This window comes from Xenopus laevis, chromosome 2S (assembly GCF_017654675.1).
Source record: "Xenopus laevis strain J_2021 chromosome 2S, Xenopus_laevis_v10.1, whole genome shotgun sequence".
In the NCBI taxonomy this organism is placed as follows: domain Eukaryota; kingdom Metazoa; phylum Chordata; class Amphibia; order Anura; family Pipidae; genus Xenopus; species Xenopus laevis.
This window is the reverse complement of record NC_054374.1, coordinates 45,631,168-45,652,950: the sequence shown is the minus strand read 5'-3', so window position 1 is coordinate 45,652,950 and position 21,783 is coordinate 45,631,168. Positions and strand designations below refer to the sequence as shown.

Genomic DNA, 21,783 nt, shown 5'->3' with positions numbered 1-21,783 from the left:
GACTTGGAGATCGAAAATAGGGAAAGAGCCCTTATCTGGAAAGAACCAGGCCCATAGCATTCTGAATACTATCTTGCTCAATATGATAAAAGCCAACACTGCACCTAAAATCACAGTAAATACAGACCTGAAAACAGGTACAGTGATGTGGAAAAGTCCTGTAATCTAAAGGAATCTGACAATATCATTTTAACCATTTAGGAAATCATTGCCTCATTTAAGCTTATATCTCTCAACCAAACAGCATACACAACACAAAAAAAATAATCTTGAAAGCACTAGCTTCTTGTCTGAAAGCACCTCTTTACTTATCTAGTCATAGGCCACATACTGATTAATTGCCATATTTTTTTTTATGTGTCGCCTACACACAACACATATGATTTAGGTTCTCCTAGGAATAATTTGAGCCATTACAAAAGGAAAATAGCCTTAGCAAAAAACCAAGAGCTTCTGCCAAATAGTTGTAGTTAAAGAGTATAGCATAAGAGAGATTCCCACTAAAATTTTTGGGCACCCAGACAAACGGCAGATAAAATGTGGTTTAGGTTACACAAAATTAAAGTAACATAAACTATAATTATAAACTAACCCGATATCTAAGAAGCATCAAATTACAGTAAGGCTATCTCCCATGGACTCCATTTTGAGCAAATAATTTGCAAAACAGATATCCTTTACTCTGTAATAATACTAAAAGAGTGCCTTGTACTTGATCCTAACCAAGCTGCAAAAATCCATATTGGTGGCAAACTACTAAATTTTTTGTAGTAGATTTAAGACATGATGATTCAAATTATGAAATAACCCCTTATCCAGAAAATCTCAGGTCCAAAGCATTCTGGATGACAGATCTCATAACTGTATAATGTATTTTATGAAGAAAAATATAATCATTTTTTGAGGGAGACCTAAAAATGTGCTCCTTGCCAAAAAAAAGAAGTAAGCCACGGTCCCTATAAGATGAAACCATGAGGGTGCTACTGTGTGAAACAATATCATCTCACTGCTGCATGCACTTTATTGCCCACGAAAGCTGGGTCGTATGCATCTACCATCTTAAGACAGCTGCTAGGGACATATTTGTGTCCCTGACAGCATTTGTCTTAGGCACCCCCACTGTGCTAAAGAAGCAGCCTCAAACTAGTAATCCCTGCCCATATTTTTTATTTATTTCTTAAACAGAAAAGAGCTTTTTGTAATATTACCTGCATAAATGATCCAAAAAGAAACAGATACATAACCAGCAAAAACTTTAACTGTACCATAATATGTACTATTTAATTTTACATTTTTATATATTTTTTGCCCAATTTAAAGGACCGGTAACATAAGGAAATGAAGGCGCCCTTAGGGCTATTCCACACGGGGAGATAGCCACGCGTTTGCGGTCGCGGCGACAAAGCGCCGCGCCAGTCGCCGCGACCGGCGCAGGCGACAGTTTTGTATGGGCGCCTATGTAAAAACGCCTGTGCTAACCACACGAGGCGATGCGCTTTTCAACAGTCGCCTGAAAAAGCCTGGCGAGGCATTTTCAGGCGACTGTTGAAAAGCGCATCGCCTCGTGTGGTTAGCACAGGCGTTTTTACATAGGCGCCCATACAAAACTGTCGCCTGCGCCGGTCGCGGCGACTGGCGCGGCGCTTTGTCGCCGCGACCGCAAACGCGTGGCTATCTCCCCGTGTGGACTAGCCCTTAAAGGAGGACTAAAGCTTAACTAAGAAGTAGGCTAGAAATGTTGTACATTATGTTTTGGCCTTCTGTACCAGCCCAAGGGAACCATAGCCCTTTAGCAAGAAAGTTGTGTGCCTCCAAAGATGCCCCAGTAGCTGCCCATCTTCTTTTTTGCCGATTCACTGCACATGCTCTGTGCTGCTGTCACTTACTGAGCTTAGGGACCCACTCACAATATACAGTACACATAGAATATAAATGTCCCAATATAAGGCCGATTAGTAGTTAATACAGATAATTACGACATGGCAGCACAGAAACCAGTGCACCTAGTATCAGAATTCAATAATCAGCCTTGTAGCACCTGCTTATATTACAGACCAACCTCATTTTCTGCTTCATAATTTGCGACAACCCCTAAGCTTAGCTTCTCAACAGCTGCTCAGAGCCCACTGAGCATGTGAGTGTCGCAGTCACTTTCCAAAATTGTGACCCCCTGTGACAAGTTTGGAACTCCTGGATCATTGCTGATATTGAGAAGCTGAAGCTTTAAGCTGGTGCAATAAATTCAGTATATAAAATGCAGCATTTTTAGCCATATTAATTTTTTAGCTTTATTTCTCCTTTAACCACCTACAGTATATATATGAATCATGAAATCAAGCATCTGGTGCAAGCAGCATTGTTACAGCACATACATATGCATAACTAGTGCCACAGCATGCTTGTTACAAACATGTATGTGACACAGGAATGCAGCACTCACTCATTATGGGCAGGATTGTTCTCCAACATGGTCGTCTGGACAGGGTTCCATCCCCTCCAGGTTCTAGCTGCATAGTGCTTGCGAGGGAATTTTCTTGCAAAAATAGCACTGTGCAGAGTTTACTAAATCGCACTTCCAGTTTTGGGGGAAAGGAACATTTTTTCTACGATAGGTACTAATTCAATATTCAGACAGGAAGCCTTCTTTGGACATTTGCAAAACTCACACTCATTATTGCCAGACGGCAGCTATCATCACTTCAAAGAACCCATCACCACTGCTCCAGTCTAATGGCAGCACCCTTTACACAACTCCAGACTATGCCAGGTATTAGGCACGGGGATGTTAGGCTCCAGTGTACTATTGCTCATCTCTTCTTTTGACACATCATACTTCTATTGCATCAAAGCACTTTTTAAAAGATGTCCCAATGCATCTGTCCCTTATTTTATGGAGTTTTTTATTTAGGTTAAAGCTTTGGAGCAATTTTAGGGCAAGCAGAGAAAGATCAATAAGTACAACAAAAATGTCACAAATTCCATGCACAGAATAACATATGCCCTCACACTTTATGGTCTACCTAATGAAAATGGGGGGAGAAAACACCTCACATACTAAGTTTTTTTTTTTTTAATAAATGCCAGGAAAACCTTTTCTTTATATTTGCACTTAACCAGCAGACTAAACAGTAAAAAATAAATTCAATGCAAAGCAAAATATTCATCTTACCTCCAACTGCTGCAGAAGAGATTTTCCTTTCTTATTAATTTCATTTATTAAAGTAAAAATAGCCACTTTAATTTCCTGTTCTACTCGCTTATTGGTTTCATTTACTTCTTTTATTCTATAATGCACAATAAAGAAACTGTGTTAGACATATTAACATACAAAATTAGCAGTAAATGGAGGGCACACCAGATATATGTAAGTCTAATAAAAAATCTAACTGGGTGCAGAAACCAAAAGTTACCCCCACATAAGGTAACACTATACAGACATATTAACACACACACAAACAAATATATATATATATATATATATATATATATATATATATATATATATATATATATATACACACACACACACACACACGGCCATATACAGTTGAACGCCAATTTTACATTTTTCAGGGGACCAGAAAAAAATGGTGTAAATTAGGGAAATGCATTATGCATAACAGTGTGCGTGTGTGTGTGTTACTAATAAACTAAACATTTAAAGCATTAAAGATTACCTGTTTTGAACCTGAGTAGCAGCAAAATGTACATAGTTTTTCTTTTCTAGAAGCTTTGCAAGTAAGTTTTCAATAGAACCTTTCTGGTTTTGAAAAGCCTCTTCGAGAAACTGATACCTTTGAAAAGAATAATAGGATTTTTACACTATTAAGAAAAGTTTATGGAGGAAAAAAAATATGGCTTTCTAAGTCCTTCAAGCTGTGTAACCTCTTCAAAATAGAATATATTTGCAGATATCAGGATTATTAACATGGACATTAATGTTGGATACATTTTTTAAATGAACAGCAACACCAGAAAATGTGTTTTAAAGTAATTAAAATATAATTCACTGTTTCTACTGGTAAAACAGCTGTGTTTGCTTCAGAACACAACTATAGTTATATAGTAAAATATATATAAGCTGCTGTGTAGCCATCGCGGCAGCCATTGAAAGAGACGGCACGGGTAACATAGCAGATATACTATGTATGTAGAATATAATGAAATTCTGCTATTTAGCCCTATTTCATTTGACTCCATTGCTACACAGCATAAAAACACAGATCACTTGAGTATTGGCTGGTAAATTATGTAAAGCAGAGCTAGATAGAGGAATTTCCTTAGGAAGCCCTTTTTAAAGCAATACACTCTTCTTGAAATTGTTAGTGGTAGCCATGTGTTTGATTGACAGCACACTAAAATCAGGTTATTTTTGGATGTCCAGTAATCCCTAGATATTGGAATATGTCTGACCCAGGGTCAATGAAAAAAGGAGGGATTATTGGGGACAGCCCTAACTGGTTAGTGGGTATCCAATCAAATTTTAGTTGATGAAAATAAGTACCTCAAACATTTATATTCAGTGACAAACACTGCCCACATAAGCTCTTAGCATAGGCCATGAAGGTACGATTTAAACAAAAAGGCTATTTTACAGGAAAGGTAGCAGTCAAAATATCAAACTGCCGCATGAAGCCAAGAGCCCATCTGTCATTTTCCTGAGTTCCCCCAACATCTCTATGGAAAATATGAATTGCATTTTCAGTACTTGTGGGAGGCTGTGACAGGCAAGCCAGAGCATTGTTTTCCCCCAGGCAAATGACTCTTTGTAGAATAGACAGAGTTACGAGGAAAACAAGAAGCATGTAGGTAAATGCTCTATTCAAAACTATCTATCTATCTATCTATCTATCTATATATATTGCACACACTTCAAAAAAGGAGATCTTGCCCTGGTGCCAACAGAATATATATACTGTATATATATATATATATATATATATATATATATATATATATATTCAACGTATGCCAACAGAATATATATATATATATATATATATATATATATATATATATATATATATATATATATATATATATATATATATATATATATATATATCAACGTTTCGACCCCCAGTGGGGCCTTTATCAATTGATAAAGGCTCCACTGAGGATCGAAACGTCGATCTAAATAAAATATATTTTTATTTTATATATATATATATATATATATATATAAAAATTTACACTTCATAGACCTACTGCACACAGTTCACAGGAAAAGAAACCCAGGTGCGACCTCAATTTGCTGTGTTATATATGGTCCGAAAAATGGGTACACGCTGGGATTTTGTAGATTAAGAATTGGTTACATTAAAACAGGCCATGGGTTTTAGAAAGGGGCCTGTTTTAATGTAACCAATACATTTATGGATTTTTAATCTACAAAATCTCAGTGTGCACCCATTTTTCGGACTATATTTATATCTATCTACCCTGCACTGGTAAAACTGGTGTATTTGCTTCAGAAGCTCTACTATAGTTTATATAAACAAGCTGCTGTGTAGCCATGGGGGCAACCACACAAGCACAGGATACACTGTAGATAACAAATAAGAAGTGTAGAATCCCATTATATACTACAGAGTTTATATGGTATGTGCTGTATATCATGTGCCTTTTCTCCTTTTTCAGCTTTGAATGGTTGCCCCCATGGCTACACAGCAGCTTGTTTATATAAACTATAGTAGAGTTTCTGAAGCAAACACAAGTTTTACTTTGCAGGCCAACAGTACATTATATTTTCATTACTTGATAAGACTTGTGTTTTTTTATATTCTTTTTGGTATTACTGTTCTTTTAAGGCTTCACAATGCCAACTGCTTTGTTGGGGTTTCCATTATTTTACTAACAGTAACCAGCAAAGAATATAAACCTCATTGTTAACAAATGCCATTAAAAAGGGCTTAAAGGAGAAGGAAAGCTACGGATGCATTTTATTGCCAATAGATTAGCTGCAATAGTGCAAGATAGAATGCTATATTTATTCTGTAGAATGTTTTACCATACCTGAGTTAAAAGCTCTAGAAACTCTCTGTTTGTTTAGGCTAGGAGCTGCAGTATTAACATGGTGTGACATCACTTCCTGCCTGAGTCTCTCCCTGCTCTGGGCTCAGATTACAGTAGAGAAGGGAGGGGGGTGGGGGAAGAGGAGCAAACTGAGCATGCTCTTGCCCAGGGCAATGAGGTTTAAGCTGAAGGCAGGAAGTCTGATACAGAAGCCCATGTGTACACAATAGAAGGTAAGAAATGCAGTGTTTCTTTTGACAGGGGACTCAGAGCAATATTACTTTGGGGGTTTACTGGTATATTTAGATGGACCTTTTTGTTAAGGCTTACTTAGTTTTAACCTTTCCTTCTCCTTTAAATCACTATTTTCTACTAACCACATAAGCAAGATTTTAATGAATTTAAAAACTGAATTCATGGTTGTTACAATTTGATTTTAATTAAGTACATTTTACTATAGTGCATGAAAGTTAATTAACAATTGTTTTTTTTTCCTCTAATTGACATTGCAGTATTTAAACTTTTCCTAAATTAACTAATTGTGTTGTCAAGTTGAAATATGAATGCAGTAGTACAACATACATCATCACAAAAGAACAATGCACCCAATAATAATTTAGGACCAGCTAAACAAAGTTTTCAACAATGCACTAGGATTATCAGCATACATGGGGAAAGGCAAACATTTACACAACTTATTACTCTTAAACAGGGTGGTACAGTTGTTAAAATTCAACTGGAGCAAGTGTACTATCTTAATTGAGTTTGGTTCTCAAAAACATTAGGAGAACCTACAGAATACCTAGTGAAAATACGTACCACAGTATGCATGTGTGTGATATGCAACCCAGGAAGAAATGTTCTGTGGGGCAGGGAGTGAGGAGATGATGCAGAATTTCTGTTTGAGCGGTCAAATATACAGGTGCTGGTGATACCCTAAAGATAGCCACATACATAGCCATGCCTACTGTCATCAGGGGTAAACTAAATGACACTTATGCCATTTGGATATGTCACTAGAGTGAATTCCCCAAAAAGGAATGTTGCTTGAGTGTGACCAATTCTAACTCACAGATGCTGGCTAGTGCTGTGGGTGATGTCAGCATGTGACTGCAGTGATTTAAAATGATTGATATGTGGGTATTGTGGATAGCGGCAGGATTGCAATGTTCATACTTATCTATTTATAGCGCTTTCCTTTGACCTGAATAGAAAGATAATGGTCTACAGAGCATACTTGTATTTATATACAAAGATATCACAAACAGTAATTTCCAGGCACTACCTGCATTCCACAACAAGTGTGCTTCCCATACAAGTTAAGTGAAAGACATTTTAAAAGTGTTTATTTATACAGTTTAACTTACAACAGAGAGTAAGAACAGCAGTAGTGAACCATCACACATTGCATCGCTCAGTAATACAGAAGTACATATATCATAAAATCAGTAGTGGCATTTAACAGGTGTAGCTCAGTGGGTGGGACAGGAAATAGTCAGGGGCTTAACGGCCTATTCGGGACCCTGCAGGAGGGGGGGAAGCACCAGGTCATGATCCGGGTTTGCCTCCAGCCAGGGCGACCATATCTGAGTAAACTTCCCCGGGCACCCTCTGGCTTCGTAAGTTAACTTGATCAGGGGCAGTGCTTTGTTGGTCTGCTGGATCCATGCCTGCTTCGTAGGTGGCTGGGGGGCCATCCATTTGGTCATCAGCAGTTTCTTCGCATAAAATAACAGAGCACGAAACAAGAGTCTGAACCTATTGAGAGGAATAATTTCGTCTATCAGCCCAAGGAGGCATACTTCCGGCGTACATGGTCCTGGGAAGGCCAGTTCCTCAGACAGGTATAGTATAATGGAGTTCCAAAAGGATCTGATCCTAGGGCATGACCAGGTCATATGGGCAAAGTCCGCTCCTCCCCCCCCACATTTAGGGCAAATGGCTCCCGGGTTCCTGCCCATTTTCTCCAATTTGCTTGGCGTGATATATATTTGATGCAGAAATTTAAGTTGGACAAGTTTATCTTTCAGAGCAATCAGGCCAGAGTAGATCGAGTCCTTGGCCTCCTCCCATGTTTCGTCTGTTAGTGCTGGAAGCATAGTTTGCCATTTGGGCAAGGCCCTGTCAAAGGGAGTAGTGCCTGTTTTGAGCAGGGCTTTATAGAGCCTGGAGATCAGCCCCTTGCGCTGCGGGTTTCGGAGGACAAGTTCGAAGGAGGGAGTGACATATTGTATAGTCAACCCCGAAAACTGGGATCGGAATGCGTGTCGAAGTTGCATGTAGCGGTATAATTGAACATCCCGATGCCCGGTTTGGTCTTTAATTTGAGAGAGGGTGGGGAACTGCATGTCCACCAACAGCTCCCCCAGCAGCTTAACGCCCCGTAGAGGCCAGTAGCTAAAGTCTTGTAAGTCTCTGAGGTGGGCAAGGTTGCTGTTTAACCAAAGTGGCAGATAGGGGGAGAGGATTGGGGGGTCACACTGCAGTATCTTGGATGCAGCCCTCCAAGCCTTAACGGGAGTCGTGATCGTAGTTGGCAGCTTGTTGTAGTCAGTCAGGCGTCTATAAGGAAGATTGCGGAGTCCAGCCCAGGAGCCCACCAGCTGCGCCAGTAGGACTGCACCCGGGTCCTCCTCCTGCAAATGGAACCATGTGTGGATATGGTAGAGCTGGCCAGCCAGAAAGTAGAGTTGCAGATGTGGGAGAGCCAGGCCACCGTGTTCCACAGCAGCCGTCAGACTTTTCCAAGACAAACGGGGCGCCTTATTTGCCCAGATGAAGGACGAGAGCATGGACACAATCTGAACAAAGATTTTTTGGGGAACCCATACTGGCGAATTATGCAAGCGGTACAGCAATTTCGGCAGGAAGATCATTTTGTAGAGATTCACTCTCCCCCAAAGAGTGATTGGTAGAGGGGTCCATCTGGCTAGGGACAACTTGAGTTGTTGTTGAAGGGGCTCTAAATTATCAGCCAAGTAGCGTGAAGTCTGGAGGGAGATCACTATGCCCAGGTATTTGAAACTCGTGACCCAAGGAATCACATTCCCTTCGGGAGATGGAGCCGGGATCGGATCAATCGGCAGGAGGACTGACTTCGACTTGTTGATTGTGAGGCCTGAGTAGGTACCGACGCGATCTAGGATATCAAGTGCAGTTTGTAGGGAGTCGTACGGGTCCGCCAAGAATAGTAGGAGGTCATCAGCGTAGAGAGCCAGCTTGTCCTCCAACGGCCCCCGTCTCAGGCCCATCACCCGAGCCGACTGCCGAAGAAGAATTGCTACAGGCTCTATGGCCAATGCGAAAAGGAGGGGAGACAAGGGGCAGCCCTGCCTAGTCCCTCTGGCAAGCGGAAAAGAATCCGAGACGGACCCACCGGTCTTGATTCTGGCTGTCGGTTGTAGGTATAGAAGCTTAACCCAGTCGATGAAACCGGGGCCAAACCCAAATCTTCGCATAATTTCCCACAAGTATTGCCACTCCACAGAGTCGAAAGCGTTGGTGGCATCAAGGGAGACCAACACTTTGGATCCTGGGTTGTCGTGCTCAATCTGTAGGTGGGTGTATACTCTCCGTAAGTTAATAGTTGTTGATTTGCTAGGGATGAACCCAGACTGGTCAGGGTGGATCATCGATTCTATTACTGCAGCCAACCTAGTAGCCAGGATTTTGGCAAATATTTTGGTGTCGGTGTTAATCAAAGATATGGGCCGGTAAGACTCACAGATTTCAGGGTCTTTACCTTCTTTGTGTATCAGAACTATCACTGCTTCGTAGAATGAGGGAGGGAGGGCCCCATGTTCTATTGCAGCCAGGAAAGTGCGGTATAAGTGCCCAGGTATATGTTCAGTGTGGAATTTATACCACGCCGCTGGAAATCCGTCTGGTCCCGGAGTTTTTCCCTGCGGAAGAGCAGCTATTGCCTCTCGGACCTCCTGAAGAGTAATTGGCACGTCCAGAGCGGCCGCTTCATGTTGCGGGAGCCTAGGGAACACGACATTGTCTAGGTAGTCACCCAATTGTTGTTGGGTATATGTAGCTTTAGAGTCATAGAGCTGAGAGTAGTAAGTGCGGAACAGTTCCTGGATCTCTCGGGGTACAGTGATTAACTGCCCTGCTGCGTTCCGAACCCTAGGAATGCAAGTTCGTGAGTCATTAGTTTTTGCTAGCCAGGCCAAGAGTCTACCAGCTCGATCTCCCTGGTCGAAGATGCGATAGTCCGCATAAAGTAAGTTCTTTTTAGTCAACTGAGTGTGGTCAAGTTCCAAGTCTCTCTGGGCATTGGACAAAGTGGCATTAGTCTCCAAGGTAGGGCCAGACCTGTGTTGTTCTTCAGCTTGTGACAGGCGATGCTCTGCTTCCGTGACTTTGTCTTTAGTGTCCCGCCTGGCGGCTGCTATTAGCGATATAAGTTCACCACGGGCTACCGCCTTGGATGCTTCCCATAGCATTTCCTGTGGAGCCGATGTCTGGTTAATCTCCCAATAATTTTGATAGTTCGTCTGGGCTTGTTCCGCGATCAAGGGTACCGTCAACCACAGTGGGGAGAGTCTCCAGGTAGTGCGGTTGGAGGCAGTGAGGGGCAGAATCCGAAGCATGAGAGGCGAATGATCAGAGAAGGCCCTGGGGAGGTACGTGACATCTTCCACCAACTGGCAGAAATCTGCTGAGGCCAATGCCAAGTCTATCCTAGAAAGGGAACCATACGCCACAGAGTGGCACGAGTATTGCCGATCCAACGGATGTTTCCACCTCCATATCTCTCTAAGGGCCAGGGCCTCCACCCAATGAGCTAATTGTTGGTTAGGGAGACCCCCCTGGTGCAATCTATCGAGCACTGGGTCCAGGGTGGCATTGAAGTCTCCAAGGATGCACACTGGTGCCGGTGGGAAGGAGGCTAATCCCGTCGTAATAAGGTCTAATATTGTTGTCTTGAAGGGTGGTGGGAGGTAAATGTTCACCAGGGTGAGAAGAGTATTGTTCAGTTTGCATTGGAGAATGATGAATCTACCGTAATGATCTGTCCGAATCATCTGCAATTCAAACAAGATGCCCTTCCGGACCAAAATAGAGACTCCTCTTGAATGGGTGGAGAATGGAGCGTGATAGGCATGGGCCACCCAGGGCTTCTTGAGTGATAATAGTTTCTGACCCGTAAGGTGTGTTTCCTGCAGGAGTAGCAAGGAAGGGCGGTATTGTTTAAGATAATTAAATAGTAAGGCCCTCTTAAACCTTGAATTCAAGCCCCTAACGTTCCAGGAGACAATTGTGAGAGACTGCATCCCTGAGGCAGTAGAAGTATTGAAGGGGGGAAGCCAAATACAGGGAACCCACCCACTGAGCCAGAACACATTTCAAAGCAACACATATGCCAAAAAACATCATATGCAACAATATAGTAATATGCATAGTCATGACGGTTCAAGAGAAACAAAGAAGAGAAGTGGAGAAATAGCACTCACAAGAGTGAGAGAGAGAGATAAAAAGGGGAGGAAAAGGAAAAAATAGAAGTAAGCAGTGACAGTCCCGAAAGTCCCACTACCCCGCCCTTGTCCACCTAGAAACTGAGGTGGGCCTGAATCCCCAAACAAACAGTTTAACTTGAAGAGAAGTTGTGGTGTTGTAGTACTGCGGTCAGTCCCGTGTCATCGCGGGGTCTCCGCCACATTATAGAGTTCCAATTCCAGAGTTGCGCAGGTAAGGATATCCAAGCCATGGGGGGAGAGGAGGCAAAAAAAAAGGGGGGGGGAAAGGGAAAAAAAAAAAAGGGGGGGGGTATTGGGATTGCGATTCACAAAAGTAGAATCCGTGGGTGATGGCAGAGATGGGGGGTCCCAAGAGTGGCATATAGTCATTAAGGGGGTTAAAGTGTACTTACAGTCACCACCGAGAAACAATAACAAGTCAGGGCCACTCCACCGCTATCAGACTGGACGTCCAAGCCGTGAAGTAAGAAAAACAACTAGTCGCCTTCAAACTGGGAGACCAGGAGCCTGGAGAGGATCCTCACCAACAATGTAAAGTTCCAACCGAGGGCGACCAACATATCAACCGACAGGAAAACTTGCGACGATCTTCCCCATTCAGCGTCGACTCGAGCAGCTCTGTGACCTGGTGCGTCGTTTACAGGCATCTAGCCACTTCCCGGCTTCCTCTGGCGAAGCAAAGAATCTGGTCTGATCATCATCCACTACACATAGCTTTGCAGGGAAGAGAACCGAGTAGGTGTAGCCTGCCTCCTTGAGTCTTCGTTTAACTCCCATGAAGGATGCCCGCTGCTTCTGGACAAGTGCAGAGTAGTCAGGAAAAATGGAGATTGGGGCGCCATTATGCAGAATCTGGCCCTTCCGCCTGGCTGCCATCAACGCCGCGTCCCTGTCCCAATAATTAAGAAACCTCATGATGAAGGATCTCGGGTTTGCTCCCGGGGGCAGGGGACGGGTTGGCACGCGATGCGCTCGCTCGATGGTTAGTAGAGATGAGAAGGTATCTGCGCCAAAGGTAAGTTTCAGCCATTCCTCTGCAAACTTCTCAGGGTTGTTACCTTCCGTCTTTTCAGGGAGGCCCACGAGTCGCACGTTATTGCGGCGGAGGCGATTCTCCAGATCCTCCGCCTTCGTGGATACCTCCGATAACTGCTTAGCCAGTCTTGCCAGTTCAGCCGGAATGGGCCTAGTGGAATCCTCTAGCGTCGAGACCCTCTGTTCCACCTCCGTAGTTCGCTCCCGCAATTTTTGAGCATCTTGCCTGAGGTGGGAGATGTCGATTGTAATGGACTCCAGCTGGGACGACATGCTAGCATGTGCTTTGGTGATCGCTGCGAGTAAGTCGGTATTGGAGGGTTCTGGCGGTAGCGGCCCCACAGCGCCCTTGGCTGCCTGCTGCGTATCAGCGGCCTGGTCTGCAGGAGTGCCAGGCCCAGTCGGCGGTGGTGCCGGAGATAAGTATTTATCCATACTTGTGGCAGGAGCTTTTGGACCGTGCTTTCCCATCTGGTCACACAGGGTTTTAGGGTTCCCCCTGGGCAGTTTTAAGGCTGGAACGGCAGGATGATGAGCAGGATCAGCTTATAGTGACGGAGCTCTGCAGCAACACGTGTGATCAGTACGCCATCTTGACTCCGCCTCCGAAAGACATTTTAGACAATAAAGGCATTTGGATTAACGCAGCTCACTGTGAAGATCAAACAACTTGTGAGCTATACACTAAAGTAACTATTTTCTATCTGCTTTACAACTACTCAACTTTATAGTGTCTCAAACTTCAGGAACTCTAGTGGCTTCTTTTAAGATGTAGTAATTATAAAAAAGGTGCAGTCTGCTATTATGAGGGGTGCACAGCAGCATGGATAACCTGTATGGATAATTCAAACAAATAGTTCTTAATAGCATTAGGAGCAAAGGGAGGCTGTACCAGATCCCACTGTTATCACCCAAATTTGTCTGTCGTAATCCTCCAGTGTGACACTGGCAACACAAAGACTATTAGAGTTGGGTTTTAAAATGGCATAATATTGCTGACAAGCCAACGTATTCCATTCACTCTCCCCATTAACGCCCATCCTGTGGGCAAGGCATCACTTAGCTCATGAAAAGAGCACAGATCAAAGAAAATATTTGTTATTCTGTCATAGCTTGAATATGTAGAACAAAAAATATTTATCGTAATTCTCACACGGACTGACCTATGAGCGCAAATGCTCATTCTCCCCAATTCTCACCTCAACTGGCCCAAAGTAGTATATCCAGCAATGGATCAGTCAAGTCCTGATCTCAAACCTACGTGAACGTGTGACAATATTTAAAAATCAAGGAACAAAAGACCAAACGAATACCTCCAAAAGCCCAATATTTAGCCAACAGTTAAAATAGTCGTGTTGTACCTGTGTTCCTTGTGCTCTAGTAACTGACAGTCTCTGCATGTTAGTCGGTCACATGTTTCACAAAATAATTTGAGCTGCTCTTGTTTGTGGATTGGACAAAAAACTGGACGTTGACCAGATGCTCCCACTGATTCTACAGAAAGAGAACATATACATGGAATGAGAAACACTTCAAATGTTGGACCACTGTTCCTTTTAGGAACAAAATACCATTGTAATAGCTTGAAATATTAAAAAAAATATAAAAAAAACTTTTAATATACATCCCATACATCACAGTAAAATTAGAATTTCCTAGAGTGAGCACAGAAGATTCCTTCAGTAATATTAGAATTTTACATGTGTGGGGAAACAATAGCGTTAACATTCAACAAGTTCTCAACATGTTTTTGAAGAAATGGAAAGCATTTGAAAGTCTTTATTTCTAGAGAACAATCTAACAACTGAACTAACAACTGAACTGAAAAAGAAGTGTTTGGAAGGAGACCCCTATAAATCTACTGAAATATCATCTGAACATGAAGAAAAACCCATAAAATAGGTTTGCCTCCAATAAGGATTTTTATATCTTAGTTGGGATTAATTACAAGGTACTGTTTTATTATTACAGAGAAAATGGAAATCATTTAAAAATTTGGATTATTTGGATAAAATGGAGTCTATGGGAGATGGCCTTCCGATAATTATGAGATTTCTGAATAACTGGTTTCCAGATAACATAACCCATAACTGTATATCCAATAGGATTGTTTTTCCATGGATATGTATTCATGCAGCTTAGTTAGGATCAAGTACAAAGTACTGTTTTATTAGAAAAAAAAAATCTGAATGATTAGTATGGAATATTGATTATTTTGAGATCCTGTACATATTACAAGAAAGATAGAGAAGGAGGGTATCATCAAAGATATGGATTCCTTGGACACGTTATATTCAGATGAATAAAAACCTCTTTATTTATTAATAAATATAATTTGCATGTCATTTGTGACTCATTAATTCAACGACATTAATTCATTACTACTGATGCGTTTCGTGTCACATAACTTTTTTTTTTTCACAACACACAACTTTATAGCTACCCATGAAAAATTTTTTAGACTCTGAGGAAGTGTCATGTGTCACAAAACGCGTCAGTAGAAATAAATTAATGAGCTGAGTCAGAGCTGACATGCAAATTATTTTTATTAATAAAGACGTTTTTATTCATCTGAATATAACGTGTCCAAGGAATCCATATTTATGATGTTGTGAAGAAGATCCATTGCCAGGGAACAGGACACGCGATTGTCTGGAACCAATTGGGAAAGCTCCACACGGGTGAGAGAATTGAAAGGTATCATACTGATAACAGCTTTTCTACAATGAGTACCTTGTACTAAATGGCAAAAATCAATGTTGGTGGCAAAACAGTAATAATGGTTTAACAGTTTTTAAAATGTGGGGTCACAAACGGAAAGGACACAAGCATTGTAAATAATAAAACCAATACAATACTTGTATTCTCTATCATATAAAGCTTTATGGAATAACTGTAAATGCCCAGCATGCCTTAATTTTTGCTTGTATTTGTGTGAAGAAAACATTATCATTAACATTGATGACACCAATGTGCCCCCACCTCAAGTTGCTGATTGGTTACTCTGCAAAGCCTGAAGTAGTGTTCTGGCTATTGTGTAAGACATCCAGTCAGTGCAGCCTTTATAGATTATATTTTTGCTAACTACATATAGTGAAAACATTTTATTTTGCACAGCACATTTGGTTAGTTTTTATTTTTACACTGAACAATTCCTTTAACTGGCATACCAATTTAAAAGGAGTCATATGTGTGCATGTTTTATGAAATAGCTATGATCCCAGCTGGTAGACTATAGCTTCACATTGAACACTAAGGCCAGGAAAACAGTGCCCAGAACTAAAGGCTGGCGACTAAAAACTCAGGAGAGTGCCTTAAAGGGGAAGGAAACCTAGTCGGCGCTAACCCACCACCCCCCCTCCCGTTTGTTGCCGCCCCACCCTCCTCCCCCCTGGCCTACCCGTCCCGCTGGGCAAATGCCCCTAACTTGTTACTTACCCTTCTGCGCAGGTCCAGTCCAGGGAGTTCACCGACGACATCTTCTTCCACGCGATCTTCTTCCTGCTGTGAACGGATCCTACTGCGCATGCGCCAAAAGTCACGCGCATGCGCAGTAGATCGTACCGGCGAAATGCTCCTACTGCGCATGCGCCGTTCAAAGCAGGAAGAAGATCGCGTGGAAGAAGATGTCGTCTGTGAACTCCCTGGACTGGACCTGCGCAGAAGGGTAAGTAACAAGTTAGGGGCATTTGCCCAGCGGGACAGGTAGGCCATGGGGGAGGAGGGAGGGTGGGCAACAAACGGGAGGGTGGGGGGTTTGCGCCGACTAGGTTTCCTTCCCCTTTAAAAACTCCCTTCTCCACTGGTTGTTGGCCTTTATTTGTCCTTTAAAAGAAACAAAACAGGGCAAACAATGAAATGAAAGCTTTTCCAAGTTTGGCTCTTGCTACATATATAATTAGATTATCTGTACATAGATAATCCCCCAACATAATGGACTTCTAAATATCTGTGCACTGGGAATCTAATAATCAACCTCACAAGAACCAATCATGGAACAGATACATTTTCACTGTTCAAGAAATAACAAAAACAAGTTTCTTGTACAGCATAAGCCCAATTCATTGAACAAGGGGCATACGTTCTATATATGGTGAGCATATTTCATATAATCTATTAATGTTAGCTTTCTCATAGGTTGCTACTTCTTACCGGAGGATACATCTTCTTTCTTTGTTATTACGTGGTCTTTTGTGAATTTAACCCTTTGATGGGCTTCTATGCATGTCTTGCAGAGCCATTCCCCACATTCCCCACAAAAGCCAACTGCACTTGCATTATCTTCACAACTTGTACAAACCTATAAGAAAATAAAGTTCAACAAAATAGAAGCCATCCTAAATGTATTATCATTAGAAATATCACCAGTCAGCAATCAAATTTCCCTCTGGAGAAATATATAGTTCATTTATCTTTTATTGTATAATGCACTGTGCATTACATTATACATGCCCATAATGAGTAACGAGAACCGCAGCTCACTCATGTGAATCAAGTAGGATTGGTAGACTTGTCCCCGGATCACATGCATGCACATACTGGGCAAGCGAGGGTAAACACACGCGCTTGCATGTACCCTAAAATGGCCGTTCACAAGGAGCATTTTCTGGCAAAATAGTATTGCTTCCCTTAACCGGGGGTGCACGTTTTATCAGCCTGCTTCCTCTAGTCTGGAAATAATAATAATAATGCTACACAGGTGCCCTTTCAGGAAGCTTTAGCAATTACATTAAGAAATAAATTTAAAACCACTGAAACACTGTAATGAATGTTTTAGGGACTGGAATTTGCTAAACTCACCCAACACATCTTGGCCTCAGGTAAAGTATGCTATAGGTGATTCACTGGTAAAATATACATTTCGTTCATAAAAGTAGAACAGTCTTATTTAGCTATATCCTGCTTGTAAAACAGGAGGAAACAAGTGCTAACTCACAGGACAAAACAGGGCAGAGAGAAAAAGGAAAGGCTATGCAGCAATAAAAAAGCTGCCTGTATCTTCAGTGAACTCCTGGTCCACCGACATAGAAGCTATCAATGTAGTCAAGTATACAAATGATAGAAGCAAAGGGCTTTTAAAACCCAATATAATGCATGCATGTTACAGACTGACCGTAAATTTTTGAAATCTATGCTTTTAGTTAGGGATGCACCGAATCCACTATTTTGGATTCATCCAACCCCCCGAATCCTTCACGAAAGATTCGGCCCAATACCGAACCAAATCTGAATTTGCATATGCAAATTAGGGGTGGGAAGGTGAAAACCTTGTTAACTTCCTTGTTTTGTGCCAAAAAGTCATGTGATTTCCCGCCCTGCCTCTAATTTGCATATGCAAATTAGGATTCCGATTTTCGGTGTGGCCGTGCAGAAGGATTCGGCAAATCCGAAGCCTGCTGAAAAAGGCCGAATCCTGGCCTAATCCTGAACCGAATTCTGGATTCAGTGCATTCCTAGTTTTAGTAAACCCTGAAAAAAATCTAATAAATATAGAATTCAGAATTCACTCTCAAAAACAGATGAAAAACTATTGCTTTATAAGATTTTACAGGGGTGTTACAATGAAAAAGTTCAGTGATTGCCTAGGTTCATTCAATGGATTTGCTGAAAACCCAATCACATTCCACTGCTGGACTGATTGCATGAAAAGCAAGTGGGAATTTTTTTGATAATTTTCATTTTGATCACAGATCAATGCAAGCAAGGGTTGAGTCCTTTGTTTTTATGGACAGTCAAGCAATATGCAGTTACCTCTCAAATGTAGAGCCACAAATGTGCAGAAAAGTAATGTTTTGAGTGTACTATGAAATGTATTTTGTTTAAAAGAAGGAATGTGATTTGTAGTTTATTTCATTATTGCATATCCCAGTCACTTGCAGATATTCCTATTTTGCATTAATATTGTGCTTATGTCAAAGTGCCACAGACTGATTCTGCTGCAGGGGAATTAGTGACCCAAATTATATCATAAACACAGGGGCCTATGAAAACAAAGGACACCAGGAAAGGTTGCCCTTCCATCTGAAGGTCCCAAGCATCATGCCCTGCCATCTTGGGTCATTCTTCAGCCCTCCAATGACATCTGTCTTCCTGTCAGTTAGTACCAAGGTAAGTGGCACACACTTGTTCCATTAATGGAGATCTATAATAGGGATGAACCAAATCCACTATTTTGAGATTTGTGCAAATCCTGCAAATTAGGATAAGGAAGGGTTAAATAGGAAAAAAGTATTCTTGACTGTGCGATGAAAACTTGATCTTAAGTATTTGGTTCCGCTAGGCACTTGGATTTGGCTAAATCCAAATCCTGCTGAAAAATACCGAATCCTGAAGCAAATAGTGAATTTGGTACATCTCTGTTCTATAAGCATAAAATGATAATTGCACATTTTGTTTACTACAGTATATGAACCCACGCTGTAATATAAACTTGCTAAAACTTCTACTGTATGCAAGAAGGAATAGCTAAAATTTAGTTCATCAAGATTTATAACAGATGACAATGGCATGTGTGTTTCTATTTAACATGTAGAAAATAAAACTGAATGAAAACAGAGCACACAAATGTTTTAAGGTGTCACAAGTGGCAGAAGAGAAATCGATCTACTAAGATAAGTTCAAGTATGCATTTTTGCACAGATATCCAGAAATAGAACATCTTGGCATTTTATCTTGTGCATAAAACAATGTATGACAAAACAAGTAGGCAAGATCAATTAAAAATCCAATAAAATCACTAGAAATCCAATAATGATCGCACAGCTGTAAAAATATCAAGTTCCCCTAGTCTCACTATGCAATGAATGTCTTACAGGCAAAAGCAAGCAAACAACAACTACTTTGCAATGATTAATCAGTTTCAATATTTAAAGTGGACCTGTCACCCAGAAACAAAATTCTGTATAATAAAAGTTATTTTCAAATTAAACATGAAATCCAATTTTTATTTTTTATTAAAGCATTCATAGCTGTTGTAAGCTCATTTAAAAATCTCAGCTGTCAAATTGACTGCCCCTCCTCTTTGCTCTGGACATAGAGGCGGGGCAGACAATTACTTTCAGTTTCCATTCAGCACTTCCTAGATGTCACTGCTCTCCACACATTCCCCTGTTCTCTTCACGGTTTAATTGTGTAGCCAGGGCATTGGGATGGACATCAAGTCCACCATTCTGGTGTACAAACAAGATTCTGAGATGATGCAAGGCTTGCTTTAATAACAGTGTCCACAAAATGGCTCCTGTCTGCTTGTTATAATTATGAATTCCCAGAGTGAAGGAAACAAGATTCAGATAATTTTGTAATTAAAGTTCATTTTGCTTGACTAATGCGATAAACTAGGATTTTGAATATTTTTTTTTGGGCGATGGGTCCCCCTTAAAGTAGTTGTAAAAAATAATAATAATAATTGCATACCTGTTCAGACTTTTCATCTGTGCTGCTTGGTGCTTCCGTGGTATCTTTTACAAAATAATTATCCACTAGATCAATCTGCCTGCATTCTTGTCTGCACACTGGGCACCTTATTACCCCAACTGTAAATTGGAGAAAAAAATCAAATACGTGAAACATTATTATTAGTACTGATACGATAAAATATGTGTAATACACGTATACATTTATAAGGTGCCAACATATTAGAGAGCACAGTACAATAAATGGGTGTATTCAATGAATATATAGATTAGATGGACAAAAATAACACAAAAGGTGAAGCGGGGCCTTCCCAAAAGAGCTTAAAGGGATACTGTCATGAAAAAAATCTTTTTTTTTCAAAATGAATCAGTTAATAGTGCTGCTCCAGCAGAATTCTGCACTGAAATCCATTTCTCAAAAGAGCAAACAGATTTTTTTATATTCAATTATGAAATCTGACATGGGGCTAGACATTTTGTCAATTTCCCAGCTACGCCTGGTCATGTGACTTGTGCCTGCACTTTAGGAGAGAAATGCTTTCTGGCAGGCTGCTGTTTTTCCTTCTTAATGTAAGTGAATGTGTCTCAGTGAGACATGGGTTTTTACTATTGAGTGTTGTTCTTAGATCTACCAGGCAGTTGTTATCTTGTGTTAGGGAGCTGTTATCTGGTTACCTTCCCATTGTTCTTTTGTTTGGCTGCTGGGGGGAAAAGGGAGGGGGTGATATCACTCCAACTTGCAGTACAGCAGTAAAGAGTGATTGAAGTTTATCAGAGCACAAGTCACATGACTTGGGGCAGCTGGGAAATTGACAATATGTCTAGCCCCATGTCAGATTTCAAAATTGAATATAAAAAAATCTGTTTGCTCTTTTGAGAAATGGATTTCAGTGCAGAATTCTGCTGGAGCAGCACTATTAACTGATTCATTTTGAAAAAAATTTTTTTCCCCGTGACAGTATCCCTTTAACATGAAACACACTTGCAGAGTTTCAAGCAATTTACAGCCTGTATTTAGTTTAGAACGGTCCTAGAAGACACAGACTTGACACACATCTGTCAAAAATCTGCCCCATGTGTAGGATACACTGCATGTCAGCAACTAAACACGTAACAATTGTGCAAGATCATACGGAATCTGAAATTTCTTGAAGACATGGTAGTATTCATATATAGGCACCATTCAAATGTCAATACAGGTGGTATGGGATCAGTTATCTGGAAACCAGTTATACAAAAAGATCCAAATTACGGAAAGGCCGTCTCCCATAGACTCCATTTTATCCAAATAATCCAAATTTTAAAAAATGATTTCCTTTTTCTTTGTAATAATAAAACAGTACCTTGTACTAAATCCAAAAACATAATTAAACAGTGCCTTGTACTTAATCCAAAAACATAATTAACCCTTATTTAAAGCAGAACCCAGACTATTGGGTTAGTTTAATGTTTATATGATTTTTCAGGTAGACTTAAGGTATGAAGAACCAAATTATGGAAAGATCAGTTATCTGGAAAGCCCCATGTCCAGAGCATTCTGGATAAGCTGTATAGAAAGAACACACACTTGAAGAAAAAAAAAATCCTCCACCCCAATGACAGATACCTGCAGCTAATTCCAGCAGAGCTTCCACGATGGAAGCATATAGAGGAAAGTCTGCATATGCATCGATTTACAAATGGTGTAGTAAAGTACATTGCTTAGGAGAGCACTTGAGCTAAATACAGCCCTGCCTTGATTAAATGGTTTCTGTTGAAATACCTTACATTAATTTTAGAAACAAAGACTAACTAAATAAGTATTCTCTAACATTTCTGTCAGAAGGGTAAAATAA

The 21,783-nt window shown here is 40.9% G+C and overlaps 1 protein-coding gene across 5 annotated transcripts in view; it reads right to left on the bottom strand.

Annotated features, from left to right (window-relative positions):
* The window catches only part of trim33.S (tripartite motif containing 33 S homeolog), a 90,997-nt gene that overhangs the window by 44,503 nt on the left and 24,711 nt on the right, over positions 1–21,783 (bottom strand). For all 5 annotated transcript variants that reach the window (XM_041583228.1, XM_041583227.1, XM_041583224.1 and 2 more), the window contains 5 exon segments: positions 19,950–20,068; positions 16,689–16,836; positions 13,898–14,030; positions 3,678–3,794; positions 3,170–3,284 (listed from right to left, as the gene is read on the bottom strand). In XM_041583228.1, the coding sequence (XP_041439162.1) occupies positions 3,170–3,284; positions 3,678–3,794; positions 13,898–14,030; positions 16,689–16,836; positions 19,950–20,068 (632 nt within the window).